This window comes from Poecilia mexicana, unplaced genomic scaffold (genome assembly GCF_051168715.1).
Source record: "Poecilia mexicana isolate PSO_F unplaced genomic scaffold, ASM5116871v1 scaffold_3, whole genome shotgun sequence".
In the NCBI taxonomy this organism is placed as follows: Eukaryota; Metazoa; Chordata; class Actinopteri; order Cyprinodontiformes; family Poeciliidae; genus Poecilia; species Poecilia mexicana.
This window is the reverse complement of record NW_028263372.1, coordinates 27,734,325-27,761,140: the sequence shown is the minus strand read 5'-3', so window position 1 is coordinate 27,761,140 and position 26,816 is coordinate 27,734,325. Positions and strand designations below refer to the sequence as shown.

The 26,816-nt window shown below is 38.1% G+C and overlaps 1 protein-coding gene across 1 annotated transcript; it reads left to right on the top strand.

Annotated features, from left to right (window-relative positions):
* On the top strand, positions 1-26,450 carry LOC106930645 (ras-specific guanine nucleotide-releasing factor 1-like). The gene is made up of 27 exons (XM_088004392.1): positions 1-689; positions 5,453-5,559; positions 7,102-7,249; positions 8,494-8,586; positions 8,756-9,009; positions 9,113-9,192; positions 9,671-9,864; positions 10,356-10,465; positions 11,094-11,212; positions 11,439-11,599; positions 11,849-11,912; positions 12,408-12,544; positions 12,848-12,930; positions 13,849-14,097; positions 16,350-16,723; positions 16,928-17,044; positions 18,703-18,873; positions 19,923-20,029; positions 20,135-20,247; positions 20,619-20,679; positions 20,807-20,913; positions 21,064-21,148; positions 21,840-22,037; positions 22,358-22,437; positions 22,535-22,652; positions 22,766-22,834; positions 23,548-26,450. Exons 1-27 carry the CDS (start codon positions 414-416, stop codon positions 23,638-23,640), a joined length of 3,768 nt encoding a protein of 1,255 aa, XP_087860518.1. The 5' UTR covers positions 1-413; the 3' UTR covers positions 23,641-26,450.
* Positions 26,451-26,816: the final 366 nt, after the last annotated feature.

Here is a 26,816-nt window from a genome sequence, read left to right as displayed (position 1 = left end):
TCCAAGGTGCTGAAATCCGCTGCCCCGGGCACGGATCACATGACTGCGCTTCCTCCTGCTTTCTGAGGGCAGGATGCTAAGTGTGTGCGCGCGCGCTCTCGTGCACGCGGGCAGCTCAGTGCCTCATCATGAGCGCTCGGCAGGGCTGTTCTGACACGGCGTCGGGTCCTCCGTAGTATGCCCGCAGCGTGGAGAGCTTCGAGCGGTTTGGATGCGCCTCTGTCACTCTGAGCGCGCATCAGTTTCTCTCCTGTTCCCCCACTTCAGCGCCACAGTTTTTGGGGGAAAGGAGCGATGAGGGGAACTCGGGAGCGGGCTGAAGGTGCCCACCAAGTCTGACTGTGCTTCGGAGGTGCAGAGTCTGAAGAAAGATGTAAGAATCCGCAGGCGAGCCTCACGGATTCCCAGCCAAAATGCAGAAAGGGATGAGACTCAATGATGGCCACATCACCTATTTGGCCCTTTTGGCGAAGAAGGACGGGACGAGGCGAGGCTTCTTGAGTAAGAAAAGCTCAGACAACACAAAATGGCACTCGAAGTGGTTCGCCCTGTTGCAGAATATGATGTTTTATTTCGAGAACGAGTCCAGCTCACGTCCCTCCGGACTGTACCTGTTGGAGGGATGCGTCTGCGACCGGGCTCCGTCACCGAAACCGTCTCTGTCAGCGAAGGAATGCTTAGAGAAGCAGGTAGGAGACTGATCGGAGGAATAAGAGTTTGGATGGGTTTGTTTTGTTACCGTTAAACTTTTTTTTTCTTTTTTTTTTTTTTATCAAATAATTTCAGCAGTTCCAAAGACTAAACCGCAAACACCGTTGTATTTATTATTATACAAACAGTATCACGTAAGCAATTGCAATTTTGGCTCACTTGACGTGGGTTTACGTAACTGCGTCATCCAGACAGATTGTTTGTGTCAATTCTGCACTAAAACAATCTGTTCAAGCAGCAATTTGTTTAAACTTAGCAGTGATGACTCAAACATCCAAGTTGGATGTACATTTCTTTCCAGTTGCATCGTTATCTTTTGCATAATTTTCGTCTTTAAAGCATTCCGAAACACGCAAAAAAAAAAAAAAAAAAAAAAAAACATCTTTAGGAAAATCAACTGTAGTATGAAATGAAAACTTAAGTTGCGTCCAAACGCAACTTAAGTTTTCTCGTCCGGCTTGCGGACTCATTATCATGAGGTGCTAACGACAGCAGGGGACGACAGCCTAACCATGTCGCATTAGGCTCCCTGTTTGCCTCTCAACATGCCCACTTTGAGTTGTTATATTTTCTTCGATTTTTTTTAAATTTTTTTTTTGGAAACAAGTTTCGAAACATTTTTGTTTCATTCAATGGAATCTGACTGTTGATGGAGGAATTAAACACCGGCATCCAATAGAGAAGTGACAAACCTGCTATGCTACGTCAGCAATCACCTGAAATCCAGCTGCGGTCTCTTTAGTTTTCATGTAAAACAGAAGATAAAGACATTAAAAAATATATGTATTTTTCTATTTTCATGTTGTTCGAGGAAATAAGTGATATTTTTCCCATTGCAATGATATATGCACTTTAATTTTTTGCTAACGCGCTCATAATTATATGTGCGTGCTTATAAATAGCTTAGTCAGTCTGCATTTTTAAACACTTCTTACATTAAACGAGCGCAATACAAAGTGCTTTACTTGAGATCAAAAGAAGATAATGAAAAAAATGTTAAAAAAAAGCTAATGCACCAAAGAAGGCATTAATTTGTATTTAAATTTAAGTACAAATTTACAGAAATTTGTACTTAAAACTGAAAAACTAGGAGATACATTAGTAGGTGTATTCATGGACTAGATAGTTTTGGTGTTCTGTCTGCTCCACTTTCACATCAGCTTCAAGGTTTTCAGGTCTTCTCCACTGAAATTTGAAATGATACCTGTTCAGAAAAAATGAAAACTTCCTTGCATCCATTGCAAACTGACTCAAACTGTTTTAGTAAACCAAAACCCAAAGATGGTGGTGTTATGCAGCCTCTTAAAGTTTGCTTTTGTTCTGATTCTCTTGGGGTTGAGGATTAAGTTCATGTTTGTGGAATATCGTGCTCAATATTTAAATATACATAGGTTTTTATTGGCATTTTCCAATTCTACAGTCGTTCTATTCTTTACATGAAAAGCTGTGAAAATCCAGATCATTAATTTAAGAAAACTCTCCTTAATTGACCTTAATATATACACAGAAGTAGAGACAAAAATTTTTCATATGCAGAAGTATGTGTGTCAAAAGTGATGGCTTATGGGTATTTGGATTACACTTTAGAGATATCATAAAACCCTCAAACCATCACTGCCACACACACACACACACAGTTCTGCATAATGGAAACATGAACAAGAACAGTAACTGGAGGAGTCGTGAGTTTTTGTTTCTGTCCGTGGTGCTGAACATCACGTCCTCTTGCTCCTTCTTTCTGATTTATGTCAAATTTGACGTAATGATCCATATGAGCAGTCAGAAGTTGCTACTAAAGAAATATTAGTAGTCTTTTGAGATTATAAATATCTGCAGATAAGCACGTGTTGGCTGTTTGTTGAATATTATTTTTGGCCAAGCATAGCCTGTTGTCATGCATGAAATGTGTACCGAGTGACGTCTATGACAACAACCTTTCATGCAGACTGCTGCAGCGAATTTATTTCAGCATTAGATTAACTCATTTGGAAAGCCTTCAGTTAGCATAACGCAGTTCAGCTTGTGTTTCCTTATATGTTATGTTGGGAATAAATGTACTTCTTTTTGTTTTTTTGGTTTTCTTTCCATCGTGTATTGACAAATCATCCGATCTCATGCAAACATCTTGAAGTCTCTTTGTATAGTACTGCATGTACCAGGGTCAATCTATAAAGCCCACCAGCTCCATGGAACAGGTGAAACAAGGACACAAAAAGACTAATCGATGTTCCATGTGTGCTTGAGCATACAGATTCCCTTTTCCTTTTCCACCTCTGATAAAAACAGAGGGTGACAGAGGAGTCGATGAGCAGACTGCAGAGGTCATCGGAGGGGACGCTACTGTACCCCTCCTGACATTAAACCTGTTAAAGATTAAAGCAGGTTTCACCTTTTTTTTTTTTTTCTTTTGTAGTAAGCCTTGTGTCCACGTATTGTGTGTGCGTGCGTGTCGAAGCTGCAGGAGGGATAGCCGGGAGGGTTGCTGGATCTTATCTGTGTGTGTCAGGGAGAGTGACAATGCAGCGGATAGATGCCAAGCCAACTGCCACTTCGCAGGGCTACGCTGCTTTTTATAGCCCAGCACTCCTTATAAAAGGCAAAATGATCTCTCCCTCCCTCCCTTCCTAGCCGTCTGTCTCTGCGTTCTCATTGTATTCTTTGGAGTGTTCTACTTTTTAAATGTTCTTATTCCTCATTTAGAAGGCGAGCTACGTTTAAGCCCACAGTTACCATGGCAACCTGTATTTGCATCTGAAAAAGTGCATTTGAAGGGGACCAACGAAATGTGCAACAATATTTCTTAGCATTGTGCTCCATTTAGTGAGCATAGAAAACACCGGGGTATGAAAAATAAGATTCAGGTCACCTTCGTTGCTCAAATGGTGGGTTATGTTTTTTTTTTGTTTTTTTTAAACCAATATGTTTACTCTAGATCTTAATGAATATCGTATCATTTATCCCCACCCTCCACCGTCTAATGAACAATCAATCATTTAAATTTTACTTTGACACTTTTCATCAAAGAATATGCTCTCTCGAATTAGAAAAAGTGCTACTGAAGTTTGTGCCTTGTGAACAAGAACTGCTTTGTGCAACAAACAAAACAAGCACAATTTATTTCGAAATAGTACAAAAAATAAACAGATCTGAGTATTCCAAGACGTTTTTCTTTCTTTCTTAGAAAATTCTAACTTTCTATGAGCATTTTCAATAAATACTTCCTTCTTTCAACGTTGTCTCATTTTACCACAACAAACAATAATTTAGCAATGTATAGTTAAATTTATCCACCTAAAAGGTTTGACGCACCAGCTCACAGGAGGCGAGATGGGAAGCGCATTATTGACGAGGGCCTGTTCTGCTGCTCATCAGGAAATATGGAACATTACTTCCCTTCACCAATGAGTGCTCTCTCACATTTTAAAGGGAATGAAAAAAAAACAAAAAACGAAAACAAATCCAATATATTGGATTTGTGGGGGTCTGTTTACGATGCATCACTGTTATATAATTTGATGCTTTTTTGACGCTTTTTGACTCCAGATAGCCTATTTCTAATATTTGTGCTATGACCACCACTTTATCCCATGAGCCTTTTAGAAAACAGTTCAACATAATGCACATTAAAATAATTGCTGTAAGTGAACCTACAAGGTTGCAAATTGCAGTGAAGGATAGTGAGTGTTTATGTCACTGGCAAATCAATAGAACAAACAAAACAAAATGGCTAAAGCCTGAAGGCTGTTAATTCAGAGGTGAGGCTACACAAACAGTACACACATATTTTATTGTGAACCTCCTGTGACCTTTTCCACCTTCTGTTCATTCACACAAACACACACACACATACACACACAGAGGTGGAGGCAAAGTTTGCTAAAAACTTGTATAAAGACTTAAAAGGAATTCAGATTTTAAATGCATATTTATTGTTTTTTTTTTTTTCTTTTTTTGAAATCCAATGTTTAGTTTGAGTAACTTTACTTCAAATCCAATGTTAGGACTTAATGATTTTTAACAAAAGCAATTGCTGCCCTCTTGTTGATACCCGTAACAATCTCTTTGTAACAAATTTAACTGCAGCTTCTTTTTAAAAAAAATTATGCTTAATCTTTTTAAATTGGTCAGTTTTTTTAGGAGCTGTTATTTCATAATAACTGCTTTACTGAACCGAGGCTAGATGTAAATTGCAAAGGAGGTACAAAACATTAAAAAAGAATCATGGCATCATCAGTTCTCCATAACAGAAATCTTATGCAATTTACAGGCCAAGCAGTTGTTTCAGAGGCATGTCAAGAAAACAAAGACATTTTTCTGCCCTACCATCACAAATGTAAAAGTGTGATTTTGAAATATTGAAGCATTCATTAAATGCTTCAAGAATTGTGCTTGTTTCCCAGAGAGCCTGGGAACTTTTCTGGATCACATGAGATTATTAAATCAAAAATTATTTTTTATTCAACGTCTCATTGTGTCTGCCATAATACTGAAAATGAGTCAAGAAAAATCCAAGAAAAATTATCCAACACAATCAGTGAGACAATGATGGAAATGACTTTCCAAACAGAATCAAACATTGTTAGATGTGGGTATTTTACCCACTAAATAAATCTTTTCATCTTGAAAGTTAACTGTTCTCCATTTCAGTAAGTTTCACCGGAGAATAGTTGAATGCAGCTTACTGTTTTTTCATTTTTGCAAGCTAACTTTTTAGCTTTCTGCCATCCTTCGTATTTTCCAGTTCTACTTCACCGTCACTTTCAGTCATGAGAACCAGAAGCCTTTGGAGTTGCGCACAGAAGATGTCAAAGACTGCGACGAATGGGTGGCTGCCATCACACAAGCCAGGTAAGTTACACACACCACCCATCCACCTGTATCAGCAACTTTGAATAAATTACAACAAAACTGAACTCATATGTCGGTGTGTGAAGTTGTGGTCCATCGCTATTTTAGACTCAAAACTGATTGCCAGGAACCTTTCACGTTCTCACATGTCATTTTAAGAGAAAGTGTCTTCCAGTTTGGACAAGTTTGCCAGGAAGAAAACCTTTTCACAAACAACATATGGAATGACTTAAACTTAAAATATTCTGTACCTGCTATAGATAAGTACAAGTGATGAATGTAAACAGTAACCAAATTAAATTGACCACCTTATGCCCTTGTTCTGTAAACCCCAAACCTAAAATATATTTACAAATGAACTTGTCTGCTATTTACCCTCATTTTGGATTACAATTAATTTTTTTTTTACCAGAAATCCTGTGGTGTGTGTCAGGTAAATATTAGTTCAGCTGAACTGTGTATATTTTATGAGCATAGTGCCGAAGGTGCAATACTATTGATGAAGCAATGTAATGAGAGAAACAGCTTTGAATTAGGAACAGCAGTGTAATGAAAGCAGTCCTCAAATGTTGACAGGTAGCATTTGCTGAGCAAAAGGTCAATGGATTGGACTCAGTCAAGATTATATTGATTAGTGGTCAGTGATGCAGCAGCAGTGACTGTAAAGGGGCAAGCTGACCTGTAGTAATATAGTAAACATCAGGGAGAGGAACAAGTGTTTAGTGTAAAAATCTATATCTATATAATTACTGCTTCGGTGTATTCTTTAAAAGATTAATAACTTGTTCTGTGAAAGTGATAAAAAAATTTATGAAGATATAAACCAGTTTTCCTAAATGCAACATCTTCATTTTTCTTTCACATGAAATATAGCATGTAATACATCCTTCTTTGTGTTTGACACTTCTCAGAACATACTATATACTCCCTGTAGCTCGGGTTATGGAGAACCCCCACATATTCCACTAAAGGTTTGCTGATGCTCTCAGCATGACCAACGTCCATTAAGGTCAAAAAAGTAAATAGCATTAACGTATGTAATATTTTACATTGAAATTCTACCACTAGTTAAGTGTGTTTTCCAGGAACATGTGGTCAGAAAGAAACTCGGATTGAGCCAATCAGCTACTCCTCCCACAGAGTCACAGTCACTCCCAGAAGTGTGAACAACACATCACATTTCATCCCAGCTTGATACAGAGACGGCAAAAGTTTATGGTTTTGTTCTTAAATATGCAGGTTTCAACTTACATTCATTTGAATTTGGGTTTTATTTATGTAGCACTTTTAAAACATGAATGCCACTCACCCAATTAGACACAAAAGTAAACCAGAGTGAAGTCAGAGTGAAGAGATACTACTAAAATCAATTCCAAATCTGTGAAATTCAAAAACATTAGGTTCTTTAAATCAGGACTGGAAATGTCACCGTTTACAGCCTCGTTCTCGTAAACAACAAAAGTTTCTGCTTTTGTCTTCAGGAGTATTTAAAAAAATTCCAGTGCAAAATGCATTAATGGCTGGATGTGTGTGCTTTTACAGTTACAGAAATCTGGCCACAGAGCATGAGACCCTCATGCAGAAGTATCTTCATCTGCTCCAGATAGTGGAAACAGAGAAAACTGTAGCCAAGCAACTTCGACAACAGATAGAGGACGGGGAAATCGAGATAGAAAGGCTGAAATCTGAGGTAAGCTGCCTCCTAATTTCATTTGTCAAACGTATGCTTGTGTATGTCTCTATTTGTTTAATTGCACGGTACACAGTGGGCAGAGTGAGAGTAACAATGCGACTAAAAGTAATGAGGCAGAGAGCACAACGTGTTCACAGGACAAAGGTCCTGACACAGATTTCAAACCATAGTGTTATGAATTCATGATGAGTGGTAGCTTGCAGTGCCCCCTAGAGACTCTATTATACTGTTGAATGTTTTGTATCCTCATTATTCAGCCTAAACTAGATCAAATGTGTCTCTCTTTAAAGTGCTAATGGAGGTTTCAATTGAATCCAGCGTTTTCAATATGCATGAGTCAGCTTTTGTTGTTCATGATACTACAGGGTGCACTACAAAATAAAAATCTGCTTTCTCCCTTTTCATGGCCACAGTATTCACCAGTAATGGATGTTGCTTATTATGAGTTCTTTATCAAAAGTTTTCATATTCATATGCTGAGTGCTGAAAGGGTGAATGTAGCAAGCCTAAATAACGTATGCCAAGCGTTATATTTATGCAGTATTTGCATTCCGTAGGCCTCTAAATTAAATAATAAACCAAAACAAAGTTAATCAAAGTTCATTTTGCAGGACAAAAAAAAAATAAAATAATTTTCCCAAATAGTTAGAACATTTTGTATGATTGAAATAAAAACTCACATTCCTTGGGGAAAAAAAAAAAAAAAAAAAAACTTCCCTGGAAATATTTTATTATTTTGGAATAAATTGTTGTATTAAAACCTGACTTTGCTTTTCGACATTTTTATTTTTTTTTCCAGATTATCAAAAGAAATGCAGTATCAGACAAATAACCTGAATAAAAAACAAAAAACCTGAATAATAAAAATGCAAATGGTAAATGGCTTGTTCTTGTTTTGGACTTTATCAATTCCTGAGGACTTCAGAGCAGTCATTCACCCATTCACACTCATTCATTCATCTTGAGGATCTGAAAAGCTCCAGTTGGACAAAAATACAGTCAGAAGAAATCTGTAAAGGCAAAACTACAAAGCAATGTAACTGAGGTTTAGCTTCTTAAAAATGAAGTCAAGAGGTGGCTGCTGATTTTAAAAAGTTAAATAAGTTGAAGTATTTACAAAAAAAGAAAAAAAGCTGCCTTACCCACATTTTTGTAACCATGTCAGAAATGTGGAACAGGACATAAAACATAGACTTCTTCCCAACCTTTTTAAATGAGTTAATGTCTCCCTTAATTTTTAGATTTCTGGGATTCTGAGGGATAATGAGAAGATCCAGTCAAACCCAGAGGTGCCCCCCAGCGAGGATGACACAGAGATCAAGAAGATCAAGAAGGTAACATGCAGCTGTTCAGTGATACATTTTTTAAGGCTGAAGAAGATTCATAGTTAATTCATAGATTCAACTTATAACTAAAGTAAAAATGTGAATTTATATATACCAGTGTATCATGTATTTGAAGTTCCATGCCAATCAACCCTTATGCAATACTTTTCCCCCACAGGTGCAGAGTTTTTTGCGAGGCTGGATTTGCCGCAGGAAGTGGAAAACCATCATCCAGGACTACATCCGTTCCCCCCACGCCGAAAGCATGCGGAAGAGAAACCAGGTGGTGTTCAGCATGCTGGAGGCAGAAGCCGAGTACGTCCAGCAGCTCCACATCTTGGTCAACAACTTCCTGCGGCCGCTCCGCATGGCAGCCAGCTCCAAGAAGCCCCCCATCACCCACGACGATGTCAGCAGCATCTTCCTCAACAGGTTGCTCCTAATTCTCTTTTAGTTATTTCTTCACCAAGAGAAAGTGAAATGAAAAGTGGTTTACTTAATAAGCATTTACCTGTTTGCCTGCATCTTTTCTTAGTGAGACCATCATGTTCCTCCACCAGATCTTCTACCAGGGCCTGAAGGCCAGGATAGCCAGCTGGCCAACACTGGTCCTGGGTAAGACACTGAGAGACTCTATGACTCTTTACCTCTATATGGATGTATGCAGATGTATTCTGTCAGTGTTTTTCTTGCCCATTCTTTTAATTTAAGCAGACAGCAACCTGTTGGTTGCAGATGCATCATTGTCTTTCCATATTCAATTTCACTGAAGAGTCTTCAGTGAAATTTTCGAAGCTTATTGTATACTCATCCTAATGCTGCTGTTAATTCTCCGCAACTTTATCTTTAAACTATCTCCTTTGTTCCTAAGTCTTCATAGTGCTCTCTTAGTTAGAGAGTGTATTTATATTGAGATTAAATTAAGAAGTTACTTCTAAGTTATCTTCTGAAGGTAACTGTTTGCACTGGTCTTTATTTATGGGTATCAGAGTGAAGGGAACTGGATAAATAGTGCATGTGTGTGAGATGTGACAAAAAAGTGCTAAAGTTTTAGCAATCTTTGGAACTTCTATTTCCATGTTTTCATTTTCAGCTGACCTGTTTGACATCCTGCTGCCCATGCTGAACATCTATCAAGAGTTTGTGAGGAACCATCAGTACAGTTTGCAGATCCTGGCCCACTGCAAGCAGAACAGAGACTTTGATAAACTGCTGAAGCAGTACGAGTCCAAGCCTGACTGTGAGGAAAGGACGCTGGAGACATTCCTCACTTACCCCATGTTCCAGGTAAAATTCACAATTGCAGCATGAGGGGGGAAAACACGTAAAAAAAAAAAAAAAAAATCCACACAATTTTAAAAAGACTTCAATTGAGTATTAGTGGCAAATTAGATTAATTTTGAAATTAAACACTTGTTGTGTACCCGTTGGAAGACACTAAAAACACAGATCGAGCATTTTCCTGATATTTTGTGCGGTCTACCACAGTTCAAGCAACCAACAGAGCCGTGTAAAAAACCCCCCAAAAAAACCACATCTTTCCTTTTTAATCTGTGACTGTATGCCAGTATGTTAAAAATTAGTGAAGAGATGTTTTCAAACTTCATCACAAGCACATCAATCATTCTGAGATGTACTTTTTTATACACTTGATGGCTGCTTACTTTTTTAAAGCTGGTTAAACTGAGTTACTTGTACTTGAATTGATAGAATGTTTAAATTCAAGGAACATGCTAAAAGTCAGACTAAACTGAAACATTTTTCCTTCGTCTTTTCAGATCCCTCGCTACATCTTGACATTGCATGAGTTACTGGCTCATACTCCTCATGAGCATGTGGAAAGAAACAGTTTAGACTATGCCAAGTCAAAACTGGAAGAATTGTCAAGGTAGAGTTATTTGCTGTCCATCTTCTTTTAAGAAAATCCACAATTCAAATAATAACTGACTCCAGGTGACTACAGATTCATTGAGACAATTCAAAGATGTACAGCGTGTAGACTAAGGTGCCTGTTTTCTAGTTATACCTCGCTAAGTCATATTTTTTACTTAATGAGATGCAACTGGTTTGGGCGCCATGCCAAGGAGGTCAAAGTCACTTAAAAACTCTTTCAATGAGTTTTTGTCACAATCCTTTCAAAGCTGCAACAACCTAATGTTGCTTGTGTATTTTTTCATTTCACTTTTTCCTTCCACTGAATGTTCAGCAGTCTGAACTTAAATAAACAATAGCCTGTGAACAACAATATTCTCCAGCAATAACTTTTTGTGGCTAAGCCTCCTTGTGAAGGGTGTCAATGAATCTGCTGGACAAAATGTCAAGTCAGTCGTTGTCCAAGCCACAATATGGCCATTTTATTACAATTAACATAAATCAATTCCTGTAAAATATCAGTCTTTGTATAATCAATATAATATATGGTGTGAATTTCATTTTTATAAATTTAATTTCTGAAATAAATTAGATTTGGATATTGCAATTCAATGAGATGCATGAGTATTTGTTGTTCCTTTTAGAATCATGCATGATGAGGTGAGTGAAACAGAGAACATCAGGAAGAACCTGGCCATCGAGCGCATGATTGTCGAGGGTTGTGAAGTGTTGCTTGACACCAGCCAAACATTTGTGAGACAAGGTAAGGGAGGTTTGATTGCTAGCTTGAAGCACTGATTCTGATTAATTAATAAATAATCCAAAATAGAAAACATACATACTGCACACAACAACTTGAAACACAGAAAAAAAAAATTTGAAAGCCCGCTAAATCAAATAATAATGAATGAATCGTATCTAATGTAGAAAATGTTAGAATATTTGCATGTTAATGTTGCATAACTTGATGTGTGTGTATGTTTGGACAGGTTCTCTAATTCAGGTGCCAATGAGTGAAAAAGGGAAAATCACAAGAGGCCGCCTGGGTTCTCTGTCTCTGAAGAAGGAAGGGGAGAGGCAGTGCTTCCTGTTCTCCAAACATCTCATCATTTGTACCCGAGGATCAGGAGGAAAACTTCACATCACAAAGGTAAAACATGGTTTGGACTTATAAAGGTCTAAAAATAGAGAAACAAAATGCAGATTAAGTAAGTCTGGCATTGATTTAAAACAAATTTGGAGGTTAAAAAGTGGCTTCCATGTGTTTATAGCACATAGTATAGACCAAAATCTGTTAATGCTGTCAATCAAATTAAGTACTAATTTTAGTACTAATCTTCAGAAAAAGTTAAAAAAATTATGAAAAACTTTTACCTGTGGCCTGTCAATCCTATCTTAGAATGGAGTGGTGTCTCTCATAGACTCTACCCTAATGGAGGAGCCCGAGGGAACAGACGATGAGTGTAAGTTACTATTTCTGGTTTATCCAATCGTATTTTTTTAAGCAAGGTAATCACAATGAACATGCATGGGGAAAACACACAGATGCTATAATTTCCATAAAATCTGTAAATTTTTGGGGCTGCAACGTGACAAAATATGAACAAATTTAAAGTTTAAGTTTATTTCTACAAGAGCTTGCATGTCTATAGTAGAATTGTGCTTATTGCATGCAGGTTTATTCTACATAGTGAAAGCTGAGGGTGCACTAGAAACAAACTATTTTGTGAATTTTAATAGTAGAACATCATGTTCGTCACAACACTTCAGGAGGTTTTTCAAATGTATTGTTCTCTAGCCAAGTTCTAATAGATCAAGTGAGTCATAAAGAGAACAGTCAGTAATTATCCATTGTTGGGACACGCTTAGTTTTCAGGTTAAACCTTTTGCAGCAATAGTTGCCATTGCAAGGTTTCTAACATTTTTTGACCTGCTGGTTTGTTGAACTGCAGCCAAAGGGGAGCGAAGCGGCCAGGATGCAGAGCATCTGGACTTTAAAGTTATGGTGGAGCCCAAGGAAGGCCAGCCTTACACTATCATCCTTGTAGCGTCATCACGACAGGAGAAGTCAGCATGGACAAGTGACATAAGTCAGGTAGGTTTCTCCTCAAGGTCCATAAATATTAATCAACCCAGGGGGGCTAAACAAGGAGAGAGAACAGTTTGCCTGTTCGTGGGCATGTTTAATCAGCATCATCAAAACTCTTTGTTTATGGAGACTAGAAAGTCAAACACAAGGATGCAATCAAGGGAAACAAAGTCCATCATACAACTCGTTTGCATCGTTGGTCAAGAGGAAGCAAAGAGACCTGCAGCATCAAAACGTTTCTGTATTTCTGTCCCTCCTGCATCTTCATGTTGACAGACAGCAACTTTCTGTTTACTTTCTGTCTTGCAGTGCATCGACAACATTCGCTGCAACGGTCTAATGATGAACGCCTTTGAGGAAAACAGTAAAGTCACAGTGCCGCAGATGATTAAGTAAGAGTCATGTGCATGACAATGCACATATATGGTACAAACACAAAGTCAAAGACTGACATTAGGGTTAGATAAAAAATGACCAAAGCACAAATAATTTAACTAGGAGTGCAAAAACTGAACTGCATCAACGGCTGTAAATCACCGTATTTTGAAAATATTCATGTATCTGTTCTTTCATGTTTAATGTCGTCGTACTTTTCTTGGTCAAAAAAACAAATATGACATAAAACTTTATTGTTTCCCAGTTGAACTTTCTAGTTTTCAAGCGCATGCATATATAAATATACAGTAAGTACAATGTTTTTAATTTTTTAAGAGTATATCTTTTTTTTTTTTAATTAAGAGAATTAGCTGGTTCACTTAGGTTTTTCACCAAAGCAATTATATTTTCTCTACGGCTATAAAAGACCTTTATGGTTAAGATGAATTTCATTCGATATCACTTAAGACCTAGGTGCGTTTGTCTTGACTATTACCAATTCATCTTATGCTGTCCAATTTTAACTTAAAGCCCTAAAGTCAAGCATTAAATCAAATACACATACAACAAGAAAATTAAGCTAAATAAAGCACCCCTGCATTTTCCAGAAGCCTTCGGTGATTAAGGTTGTACTTTTAACCAATTAAAATCGTGTTAATTTCTGGTAGAATAAACAGGTAAAAGATCAGTTTTTTCTAAAACTTTAGTAGAAAATGCAGTCTGCTTTTGCATTGTATACAGCAGTGAAATCGCTCTCTCCTTTTTGGGGAAATAAACATCTATGAATAAAAATAGATGTTTATTTCCCCAAATAAACATCTTCTAGATCCTACATGGATCTAGAAGCTCTCCCAAAAATTGGGTAGCATTAATGCAGGGAACGTGAGCCAAGAGAGCAACATTTCCACCCTCTAATAATATCTAATGCTCTATAGGTCAGATACCAGCTTGTACTGTGATGATGTCGACATTCGCTTCAGCAAGATGATGAACTCATGCAAGGTACTGCAGATCCGCTACGCCAGTGTGGAGCGCCTGTTGGAGAGGCTGATCGACTTACGCTTTCTCTCCATTGACTTCCTCAATACCTTCCTTCACTCATACCGCGTCTTCACCAGTGCGGACATAGTCCTGGACAAGCTCATCACCATCTACAAGAAACCAATCAGTGCCATCCCTGCACGGTATGTGGGATTAATCCAAAGTACATTTTAAGTTACTGGCAAAGGTTCTATCATCTTTGCCAGATAATAGAATCTCAGTTTGTGTGTTCACTGCTCAGCTTTAAAGGTACTTAATACATAAAAAAACGGGGAGGCATTGGTTGTGGGTTTCAGGGAACATCAGTGTCTCTGGTGGCCATTTTATAAACAATTTTTAGCAGGTGGCAGGGAGTGCAGCTTACATTGTTACTAAACATAGATTTCTGGGTTGAATCTTTGCTTGGACTTTGAACAATTTGTTCTCTTGGATTTTCCAGAGAATAATTGTGTGTTTTCTGTGTTCCTCAGTGTACGCAAAGTCCACAATACACTAAAACATATTGTAGTGATTATTTGTGTTTCATGTAGAATAAACATTTGACACTAGTGTTCTTTCATCTTCTAGTAATGTGTATCAATACGTGTTTGGTAGAGGAATGCCCAATTGCACCTTTTATAAAAAGTTTGTAACTGACTTTTAGTGTAGCCTCTTAACAATTTTACATATTTTAAATAGATTAAAGAAAAATCTATTGAAGACTATTTCCACTTTCCTCACCCAGCCGACTTTTTTTTTTTTTTTTTTTTTTACCTAAGGAGACTAGTAAAATTTATCCTGGGATTATTTGAGTGAAAGCTACAAGATCAGAGTAATGAAAGTTTCACAAGGAGTGGCACGTTAAACTGGGCGGCAGCAATAAGGAAGGCATAGCCGCAGCTCCCTTTGCCAGACCCCACACCACCCCCTACTGTACATCATTATTAACTTCACAAGATGAATTTCTATTTATCTTATAATCAGGGCAAATAAATCAGACTCAAACTTCACTGCACACTTTTGCATTGTTTGGATTTTTGCATCAGCTTTATACGCGTCGTCTTTTATTTGGTCGAACTTGGAGAAAGTGTACGGTTTGGCTATCTTGAACTCTTACTTGGTTTATTGCTGCCCTTGTTCAACACCGTTTGAGATTCCCTTACTTTTCCACCTGAGGATGCAGTAGCGGCGCTGTAATGCTGCAGTGAAGAGGTGGGACTTCCCCAGTGACTGAATTAGTCTTTCCTCTCTCATGGACTGTCTGTGAGAAACCTCATCATGCTACCATGCCCAGTGAGGAGGGACTGAGGAGGAGGCAGTGAGAGGTCACGGCAGCACACCTTCTCTCCGCCATCACAGTTAATTGGATGCTGTGTCTTCCCGGTTCTTCCCTCTCCTTTCTCCCATTCCTCGTCTTACCCTTTGCTGTTCTCTTGCTTTTATTTTTCTTTCCGTGAGTCTGACCATCCCTCTCACTGCAGCGCTGTCACCATGGCAACCTTCTACTCTGCTGCAGGACCCCACCCTCTCCCCCTCTCTCCTGTCTTCCCCATCATCTGCAACAGCTCCATGGTATTAAATATTGATGTTGGTGTTTTGCACCCTGCTCTCTTCTTCTCCTCCTCCTCTTTCTTCCTTTTTGTCATATTCCCCCTCTTGTTTTCTGGTCAAAAAGCATGCAATCTTTGCCTCGTTTTGCACTCTTTTACGCTCTTGACTTTTTAGTTTTATTTCATCTTCTTTTCAGTTCACCTCTCTCTCACCTTTCCTCTACCCCACTCGGTCTCATTGTTTCAAATGCTTTCTCCTCTAACCTCCTCGTTGAAGTGTTTCTTAAATTTCGACACGGAGACACGCTATGACTGCAGCTAGCATCATACAGAGCTGGAGACTTCCCATTCGCCCACTCGCAGCCAGCAACCTGAGCTGTGGTGGAATCCATATCAACTATGTTGCTCCTCTCTGGTGCCCTCCCTCTCTGTTTTCAGCCTTGCTTGTCTTGTGTTATTACTGAAGCCCAGTCTCTTCCTCTCTCTTTTCCTCTTTGTTTATTTGGCTACCCTTTCTCTCCGCTTCTCTATCCCCATGTCTCTGTGGGCCTCCCCTGGGCTGGTTGCTGTTGGCAGCACCCGTGCCTCCCACACTGTCACTTGACATGCTATTTATAGGCCTTCAAGGGGGTGGCTCTCAGAGCAAGGAGGATGCTGTCTTAAACAAAGTAGCTTAAATAAAAGAGGCAGGAGCTCCCAAGGAGCCTCGCGGTTCCTTGTCTTCTGACACCCAGTCCCGCCCCATTATAGCCATTGTTGTTTCACTCTCCTACTGACATCAACTTGTATTCAAACCGAAGTTTAAAATCTAACAATTCACCCTTTGTCTGTGGTCACTTGTCTCTGCCTCTCCCCGTTTCCTGCAGCTCGTTGGAGCTCTTCTTTGCCAGCAGCCAGAACAGCAAACTCCTTTACGGTGAGCCACCCACGTCGCCACGTGCCAGCCGCAAGTTCTCCTCGCCGCCTCCTCTCTCCATCACCAAGAATTCCTCTCCGAACCGCCGACGCAAACTTTCACTCAACATCCCCATCATCACTGGGGGCAAGGCCCTGGACCTTGCAGCACTCAGCTGCTCTCCCAATGGCTATGCAAGCATGCACACAACCATGTCACCCTTCAGCAAGACCACACTTGACATTAACAAGCTCTACGTGTCCAGCACAATGGCCAGCAAAATCCCTGATGAGGGAGAGCCCAAATCTGAGGGCAAAGCTGAAGAGTCCGCCCCTGGCAAGCAAGGTCAGAACTGCTGCCGGATTCAGTTTTTTGAATGTAGTTTCCCATTTGGGCTGTTTAAGTTCAGGGAGGATTGTTTTTAGATAAATATCAACAGAGTTGTTCAAGGTCATTTTAGTTGTGATTTTATCGTGTTATTTTATTTTCCTCTCTTCACATTTTGTGCTCTTCCTTTTATTTGTACTCCCCTTTGAATTCTGGATCCAGATCGGTCTGTCAGAGAGGAATGCGATGAAGAGCAGAGTCAGAGTGATGAGGCAGAATCAGAAATGTCTCCTCCCAAGTCACCGTCGACACCCAAGAATGTCAAGTCAAAAAACTCAGGTAGACTCATCACTCATCACCGTGTAGCTGTTCCTATTCTTGAGCTTGCCTGACTTTGAAGTCAACCAGTTCAAAAACCAGTTCAGCAGTTCAAAAAGAAAAAAAAAAAAAACAAGATTTCCAAAAATAATGGAGCTGGGAAATTGCTGAGGCTTAGGGATGAATGCGAGTGGCATGTCGCGCTTTACAGTGGTGCTTGTTGACACATGTCTTAAACAACATTCAAGAACGTCAGATTAGATTAACTTGGTAGTAAATGCAAATAATACATGGCTATTTGAAAAAACAAATAGCCATGTAAAAAAAACAGTTGGGATGATACCGAAAGGCACCTGAACTTCAAATTTCTTGATTGTTTGATAATTAAATGCACCTCAACAGAAATATTTTTCTAAAACCATTAATCATTAATTAGATTTGTCTTTACAATGTCCACATATATAGAGAGAACATATAGAAAACTACTCTTCAGCAGATACCTAATTATCAGTCAGATTGGAAATATTGCCACAATTTCTCAATTTTATTTAAGCGTGGGCTTTGACTGGACCATTCTAACACACAAATATGCTTTGATTTACTGTAGAAATACACCAATATCTCAAGTTCTTTGAAGGCGCTAATAGATTTTCTTCCAGAGTAGCCCTAGCTCAGTCCATCTTCCAATTAATTTCTCCTGTGAAGAAAAGTGTTCCCACAGCATGATGTTGCCACCACCCTGTTTCACCGTGGGAATGGTGTTAAATTGTTCTCTCATTTGTCCAGAGAACTTTCTTCCACATGTTTGCAGTATCTCCTGCATGGCTTTTGGCAAACTTTAAAAGATACTTGAGTAGAAGACTAGAAAATTTCAAGGATATAACTGCTTCTGCAAGATAATTTAACTGCAATGTGCAACAGTAAAGGGCTGATTTTTTTCAAAATCTGAGTAAAAAAGTTGAATCAGATTCAGGTAATGCCTCAAGTTTCAGGTTCCTGATTTGATGCACAGTGTAAAAAGTCTCATTTTAATGTCATCTAATGCGACAAGACTAAAAAGGCAACACCACTTTTTCTTGCTGCGCAAAGTAAATAAAGATAGCATCAGCAAACTTAGAACAAACTTCTTTTTGTTTTGGAGAAAGAGAAAGACAGGTACAGCCAAATAAGGCCTTGATAAAAACCACCCACGGCATCCTGGCCCTCCCCATGTCATATAGCGAGGGAGCATCCACCCCGTAGGTAGTCAAGCACAATCCATCCCCAGTGTGTTCTCTTCCCACGTTACTGGATATAAGGGAAGCCAGTGCCTTGTGTGAGTAGGTGGAAGGAAACCTTGTACCTTAGCAACGATGTGCGTGTTCTTCTACACCGCCCCCGGCTGAACGGAGGAAGGCAGAAGGGGGAAGATGTGAGTAATGGAGGGAGGCAGAGAGGCAGGCACAGTGGAGCGTTCACCGTCATTGCCGTGAGATGCAGGACACACTGTTCTACATCAGTTTCAGCTCGTGGTTGCCCTCCAACGGTCAACAGTTTGATTATACAGCCTAAAATTAACGGGGCTAATGTGGAAAAAATTCTCTCCTTAGAGAAAACCTTCTTTGGTGTAATATATTTGTCTCTGTGTGTGTTTTTTTTTATTAATTAAATGTTTGTAATTTTAATGTTTCCATATTTAGAGTTTTCCCTGTTTTCCTTCAACAATGGCATGGTGGTATCATCTTGCCGGGAGCTTGAGAATAACCGCAGTGCCCTATCCGCTGCCTCTGCCTTTGCCATCGCCACAGCTGGTGCCAATGAAGGAACGCCAACCAAGGAAAAGTACCGCCGTATGTCCCTCGCCAGCACAGGTCAGTAACATACCATAATTGGCTGGCAGAGCTGCTTCTACAACACTGTCTGAAGCACTTGGATACTGAAAACGATGCTGGGTGCTGACCAAGAACAAAACCCCCTCTTCTTAAATTTAACAAGAAGCACTTTGGGTAGTCCCACTGAAGAAAAGTTCTATGGTAAAATAAGACAAATATTTTTTAAAACACTAAAAATATTGTATCCTCTTGGTGGTGGTGGTATGATGGTTGGGGCTTTCTTGTTGTCATGGCAACTGGTGCATTGCAAAAAGACAGAAGAGCGACTACCTTCAACTTCTGCACAAACCAACAACTACATGGTTGAACATAAGTGGCATCAAAGCAGTGATTCCAAATAATGGAAAAACAGGTAGAAATTGAGCAATAATGCACAATAAATGTAGTAATTTTACAGAGATGAATACTTTGGTAGAATTATTCCAACAATGTGTAGAATAGCAGACCACAACTTCCTGAAAGACATTTGACTAAATTTAAGAGGAAAATATCTATCAATTTGAGCTCATATGTATAATTTTAACCTGTGTGGAAAAGGCTGAGTCCAGTATATCAAAAATGTTGCAGCTGCTTCTGCTTTTATTTAGAAATAAAACAATATATACTTTATAAAATAAGTGGTTGAGACCCTAAAGTGAATTTTGACACTAAGGTTCATGTTATTGGGGAGTGTGTGAATATCAACTTCTGAGCACAACAAGGAAATTAATTAAATAAATACTGCTGGATTGTTTTGTGAACATTTAAAATCTTTATTTATTTCCAACTATTTTACTTGTAGGGAAACATTTTTCATCTGTTTCACGGTTGTTTTTATTTTCAGTTTCTATGACATTTGGGGTGAATAAATGTATCTGACTTTATTACATTCTTACATTTTGGGAGGTTCAAAAAGTTTGAACCAAAACAATGTTTATATTTCTTGTCCTACAGTTTTCTAGCTGCAGCAGAAGCAAATTAGTGAGGGATTAGTGCAGGAGCAGGCTATTTAAGAAAAATAAATCCAACTGTATTAACCCGGATTCCAGGTTTTCCTACAGATCAGAGGAACGGAGACAAAGAGTTTGTTATTCGCAGAGCTGCTACAAATAGAGTCCTGAATGTGCTGCGTCACTGGGTGTCCAAACACTCACAGGTGAACTTTGACCCCTTTCTTTTCTTTTTTTTTCCCTTCTGTTTTTGAAGCAGTACAATAAGACCTGTGTAATAACACTGTGGTCGTTCTTGTGTGTTTCCACAGGACTTTGAGCTGAACACAGAGCTGAAGATGCGGGTAATTGGCTTCCTGGAGGAGGTGATGCATGACCCAGAGCTCCTGACACAGGAAAGAAAAGCAGCTGCCAACATTATCAGGTTGGTTTTCCTTTCTTCACTGCATGATCAGTTACATAGTCGTATGTGATGCATCTCTGTGAAAGAACGGTGTAGAAAAGAACATTTTTGAAAAACCATAGAAAGATTTGATCACCTAATGAATAGCCTAGTTGGAAATCATGGGTAAAATGTTCCTGGATAGTAACACAGAGAGGAGAAAAAAAGGCAAACCCCATTCTGAAAAAAAGGACAGTGTTAACGAACTGACGGGGTAAAGTCAGTCTTGTTGTTGTGGTGTGACTAAAGCTTTTAACATGCAGGAATGCTGAGTAGCTCTTAAGTTGTTGTATAAAAACTAAATCCTCTTTGAAGAAATCGCTGAAGCAGGCGCCACTTCTATTTGCATGCAGGACTCTCACTCAGGAGGATCCTGGAGACACCCAGGCCAGCATTGAGGAGCTCACCCAGATGGTAGGCGTGAGAAATCTCTTTGAATCCGCCAGACGGTTGTTTAGCTATGATTACTGCTTTAGGATTAATAATGACTTGGTTGTGTGTGTGCGTGTGTGTGCGCGCGTGTGTGTGTGTGTGTGTTTAGGCTATGGAAGAAAGTAAGACTGAACCATTTGAGAACCATTCTGCCTTGGAGATTGCTGAGCAACTCACAATGCTGGACCACCTGGTCTTTAAAGTTATCCCTTATGAGTGAGTAGCCTACATGTAAACCTTTGAATAGAAACAAGACAAGAACTACTTTTAGCAAAGGGAGATTGAAGAACACACAGAGTTCACTTGATGCTGAACAAATATTGTGTTTCAATATTCTTTTTGTGACACGTGTTTCTTTTTCTATAGGGAGTTCTTTGGACAAGGCTGGATGAAGAACGACAAAAATGAGAGAACACCATACATAATGAAAACAACCAAGCATTTTAATGATGTATGTGATAACGTCCTTCTTTATAGATTTATAAGTGATCTTATTAAATTAGAATGTCATTAAAATATGTATTTATGCTAGTAATTTGATTACAAAAAAATAATTACATTATTTAGATTCTGCCACCGCCTTCACAACTACAACTGCCGTGGTGTTAAAAATGCCAAGGTTACTTTAATAGCATCCTTAAGTTTATCTGCAGTTTTGCATATGGTTTATTTTGTCTTTCTCTTAACAATAATCCCTAAATTCTCTACGGGTTTAGGGCAGGTGAGTTCGCTGGTCAATAATACCTTGGTTATTAAAGTAGGCATTAGCACTTTTGGTTGTGTAAGCGGGTGCCAGGAACTGCTAGAATCTGAAATCAGGCTCTCCAGAAAGCTTATCAGCAGCAGATCGAGGCATGAACTTCTCTAAAATTTGAACATCAAGTAACTCAGATTCTGTGCCTCTCCACAGTCACTTCAGACTCACATTTTGATTTCCACTGACTCTGGCCACAGTCTACAATCTTGTGTGTCTTTTCTTTCACAATCCTGTCAAGACTGTGTGATCACTGTGGCTTGTGCATTTGTGTAATATATTATTTACAATATAAAATTTTTCTGAGACACTGAATTTGCTAATTTCGTTACCCATTAGCCAGAATCAAAAGTATTACTAGATGTGTATGTGTGTGTTTCTTTTTTAGATCAGTAACAGGATCGCCTCAGAGATCCTTCACTGGGATGATGTCAACCTGAGGGTGGCTGTGATTGAGAAGTGGGTGGCTGTGGCGGACATTTGCCGCTGCCTTCACAACTACAATGCCGTTCTGGAGATCACATCCTCGCTCAACCGGAGCTCCATCTTCCGCCTCAAGAGGACCTGGCTAAAAGTGTCCAAACAGGTACAACATGTGTCTCTGTTCAGTATCTTTTGCCTTTTCTTAGTTTTTGGAGACTTTCTGATTCATATCTGATTGTTGTCAGGGGTTCCTCCTAACTTTAGCATATGAATTATTTAAGCTGAAAAATATTCCTCAACTCAGGGAACAAATTAATGTAGTTTTTAATACATCAAGACTTGGCAAGAAGAAAACTTCCAGAAAGAAAACAGTGTAATAAACAGATACAGCATATTAAAAATCATCTCATAAAATAACATTAAAAATATGAGTTCAAAGAGATTTTACAGGTGGCAACAAGTTAACTGTGATTCACTTTCTAGACGAAAACTGTGATCGACAAGCTGCAGAAGCTGGTGTCATCAGAGGGCCGCTTCAAAAACCTAAGGGAGGCTTTGAAAAAGTAAGTATTTGTCTAATTTTTATCACTTTCTTGAACTTTTTTATTTTTTTTTTTTTGGTTTTGTTTTACACCCATCTCTTTCTGTGACTCTTTTCAGCTGTGACCCTCCATGTGTTCCTTACCTGGGAATGTACCTGACTGACTTGGCCTTCATTGAAGAGGGAACACCAAACTACACAGAGGACAACCTGGTCAACTTCTCCAAGATGAGAATGGTAGACAAAAATTGTCATATCATTTACATTTGAGGCGGAGCCCTTTAATTTTACAATAACAGTTCGCTATAAAATGGTTCAATATGACACAAAACTGTTCCATTTGCCTCCAGATTTCGCACATCATCAGAGAGATCCGACAATTTCAGCAAACAGCTTACAAGATAGATTTTCAGCCTAAGGTGAGAAAACTGAAAAATTAAACATAACATTTATCATTATCATTTATCTCTTTTTTTTTTTTTATATTCACCTGAATGACAAAAAAGTAACTGTCACTATTAGGCAGACAATAATTAAAATCATCTAGGCATAAACATTTGTAAGAAACATAGTAACAAAACATAAGTAACAATTTAACAAGTGAAGAAGATAATATGTAAATACATTTTCATATTTAGACTTAATTCTTAAAATATATTTTCAAATATATTTTTACCTGTTTAACTAAGTTTTAAGTTTGCATTTAAACTATTTCTTTAAATATATATATATTCTCTAAAATGGCAACTTTTTCTTCATGTTAATCTTCTTTCTCCTCATCCTTTGACTTTAATCTCAAAATGGGACATCAACATTTTGACACAAATGACACAAATGACTCTACTACTACATTATATAATTCAATGTATGATCATTTCTTCACAAGAAAATTTCAAAGAAATGTTTACTTATAAGCATTTGTCTTCCTAAAGGACTCCTGACATAGATAAGAAAATGCTACCCTTTAGTTTTAGTTTGTGTGACCTTCTGATGCAACTGTCCAAACAGTTGCAAAGAAAAGTGCTTTCTCAATCACAATTATTCTTTCATCAAATGTCCCTTCCAAAGGAAGAGCCTAAAAGTTAAACAAATTCCTTTCAGTGTACTATGTATGTGCTTTTTGTTGCTGCAGGTGGCAAAGTACCTGCTGGACAACAGCACAGTGATGGACGAGGAGAGCCTATATGAAGCTTCTCTGAGAATTGAGCCCAAAACTTCATCGTGAAGAGAAATGATGTCATGATCAGATATAGACTGCAGAGAAGGTTTCAACGTGTACATTTATCATTATTTGTATTAGACACAATAGGCTGTGCCCTCCTTGTATTTGCTTCCTAATGAATTCTGTGTATTATTGTTATTAGAGACTGAATAGAAGCCCACAGAGGTTTTATTTCTATAGTTATAAAGTATTTATATGTTCTATATTGTCTTAAATGCTCATTTATGACCTGTTTATTTTGCACTAGAGAGCAGATAGAAAGGAGAGTTTACAGACTTTATATTTTAGTATATCTAAATGGGCAACTGGAGTGTAACACAAATTTCTCATTAATGAGAAAACGGCACTTTGTAGGAAATCAAGAGTCTGCGGGAACTAGGCTTCAGGAAAGTTCCTGTTACAAAATTATTCAACTTGTCAAAAATCACACAAATGTGATTTTCAAGTGGCTGTACAATCACAGATTGTACATGGATTTTTAAGATAGCAGTCTACGTTGAACGTGACATTGCATAGCAGTCAACAAAGTATCAAACTTAGAGGTTACTTTCCCAGAACTTAAAGATTCATTTTCCAAACTCAATAAACACTTTGTTGGAACTTTGGTCAAACATTATACTGACTTTCCTAAAACTGACCAGGTGCTTTCTAGGACCTTACTACTTACTAAGCCTGAGCTCAAAGGTCACTTTGTGGAAAATACAAGAGGCTTTCCTAGAACTTTGAGGTTACTTCCCTGCAAATACTAGGTACTTTCTCAGAACTTGGCAGTTACTGTCCTTCAGCTTCTTAGAAATTAGAAGCTACTTCCCAGAAATATGTTTCTTGTAACTTAGTAGTTACATTCCTGGGACTTACCAGGCACTTTTCATAGGTTTTTATGAAACTTTCTGGTTATTTCGCCAAAGTTACCACATACTTTCTGGACGATAACTCAAAAGTAATACATATCGTTATAAACACATGATTAATATCAATAGGTAGTACGTCCAATTCAGTGTTCGCTAATTTCACTGCACAGCATTCTGGGGTATGTATGTGGAGGAAAGGCTTTAACTGCTGAACATTTCACTTCCAGCTAAACAAGTTGAGTGGCATCAACTAACTCACTCACTCTTTGGTTACCTAGTAGCAACTCATTCACTTTTTGGTTACCTAGCAACTACCTGTTGTGCAGCAGCAGTTTATGGTTTCACCAATGTTTAAAAGTTCTTAAAAATAACGAAAGACATAAAAAAGGGCATGCCACCAGTTAGGGAGTATTTCACAGACTTAAAACAATAACAAAAAAAACAATCTAATCATTAATTATCAATATTGACTGATGTGAAACTTTCATATTGTGATACATTTTTCAGCCATATTGTCCAACTCTACTTTATGGACATAGACAGGAGTTTCCAAATTTTAAATTTTACCTTCCAGAACATACTTGGTACCTTACTGGAGGTTTTTTGGAACAAACTAATTACTTTCCTTGAACTTTCAAAGTGCTTTCTTGGAACCTCCTTGGAATTTACTGGAAAAAAAAAACTAAAGATTCTGGGTACTTTTCAGAAACTACCAGGTTCATTTTGGGATTTAGACAGTTTACTTTCTGAAACTTACAAGATTTCTTCCTGGAATGTTCATGGAAATTCCAAAGTACTGGATTTTCCCACTTACTTCTTGAAACTTTGGTTACTTTACTAAAGTTCTAGAAAGTTTCTGGTAAGCTTAGGAAAATAATGTTTAGGTACTGGGAAAGGGTTTCTGAGTTCTTGGAAAGTATGTGATGTATTATGTAGTATTAAAACTACTAATGCATGACTGTTAATTTATATTAATTTTGAAACGTTTTAAAGCTGTTGTTCTCAGCTGATTAGAGGGAAAAGTGGGACTAAGGTAGTAGCAAAAGTTGAATCACAATTTGTTTTATGTAACCACTGGCTGTTTAACATGTAAGAAAAGATTACAGAGAAACAGAAAGTTTCTTTATAGTTTTGGATTTTTTTTTTAATGCTTTGCTTACTTTATTCCCCTGGTGGGCAGCGTCATGTATATACAGTATAAGCACCAGGCAATGTATGTAGCAAATGTAACAGATTTTGAGCCACTTACAGAAGTTAAAATTCTCAGCTTCAATATTCAGACACAGAAAGTGCAGTCTTTCTGGTAAAATCCTCTTTTGTTAGTGCATTATGATTTTTGCCTTAATCATGAAATGGATTATATTCCACTAAAGTATTTAAACTTCTTTGTTCTACAATTTGCCAATGAAATAAACTGACTGCATACGATATAATGTACAGACTGATGCATTTCCTAACATGCAATGTGTTCAAAGACACATCCCTGGAAATGTATTATCTTTATGATTGTTAAAAGCTATAATTACTCTCCTGTCTACGCCACTTTGAAACAAATGTTTAAGGCAACATTAGTGTACTACATTCTATTCCAATGTGTTAGCAGGAGCTACACAGTAGTATTATTGTGCTTCTTGAAATATTTATATGTATTTTTTACAGGCTTTATATAGAGAGACACCTAAAGCTTAAGTGGCAGGCATGTACCACTTTTATGTGTTCACATCAAATCTATATATATCTACAGAATGGTATGTGTATTGTATTTAAACCCTACCTTTGCACCCTTCAATCCGCATCCTCCAACAGGAACACCAGATGTTTGCAGTGAGCAATACCCAGTGACATGAGAATTATCTTTCAGTCTATTTCAACAGCTTGAGTAGTATTTCCAGTTTTGTATAAAAGTGTACTCTTTCCTGATTACCTCTTGTTAATAAATCTGTTTTTTCTCAGGGGGCGAAATGTCTCTGGGCTTCTGTTTGTGCATTTAAATTTGACCTCGACATTTGAACTGAACAATAATGTTTTACTTTAGTACACTCACTGGGGGAGTTTGAAAATAGGGTCTATATACTGGAAGCTGGTTTGAGTTTGCATTGTGGTTATTTATCTACAATTAACATAGTTAAAGACAAAATTTGTTACCTTTAAAATGACTGCAGCAGGGAAATGTGCATACAAAAGTGTTTATACTACAAACATTTTATTGTGGCTATAACAATTTGTCATTTTACACCCATAAACTGTAATGTTTATTGGTATAACATGCAATAGCAGAGACGACTAACTTTCTGTCGCACAATTAAAAAGCATTAAAGGCCTAAGATC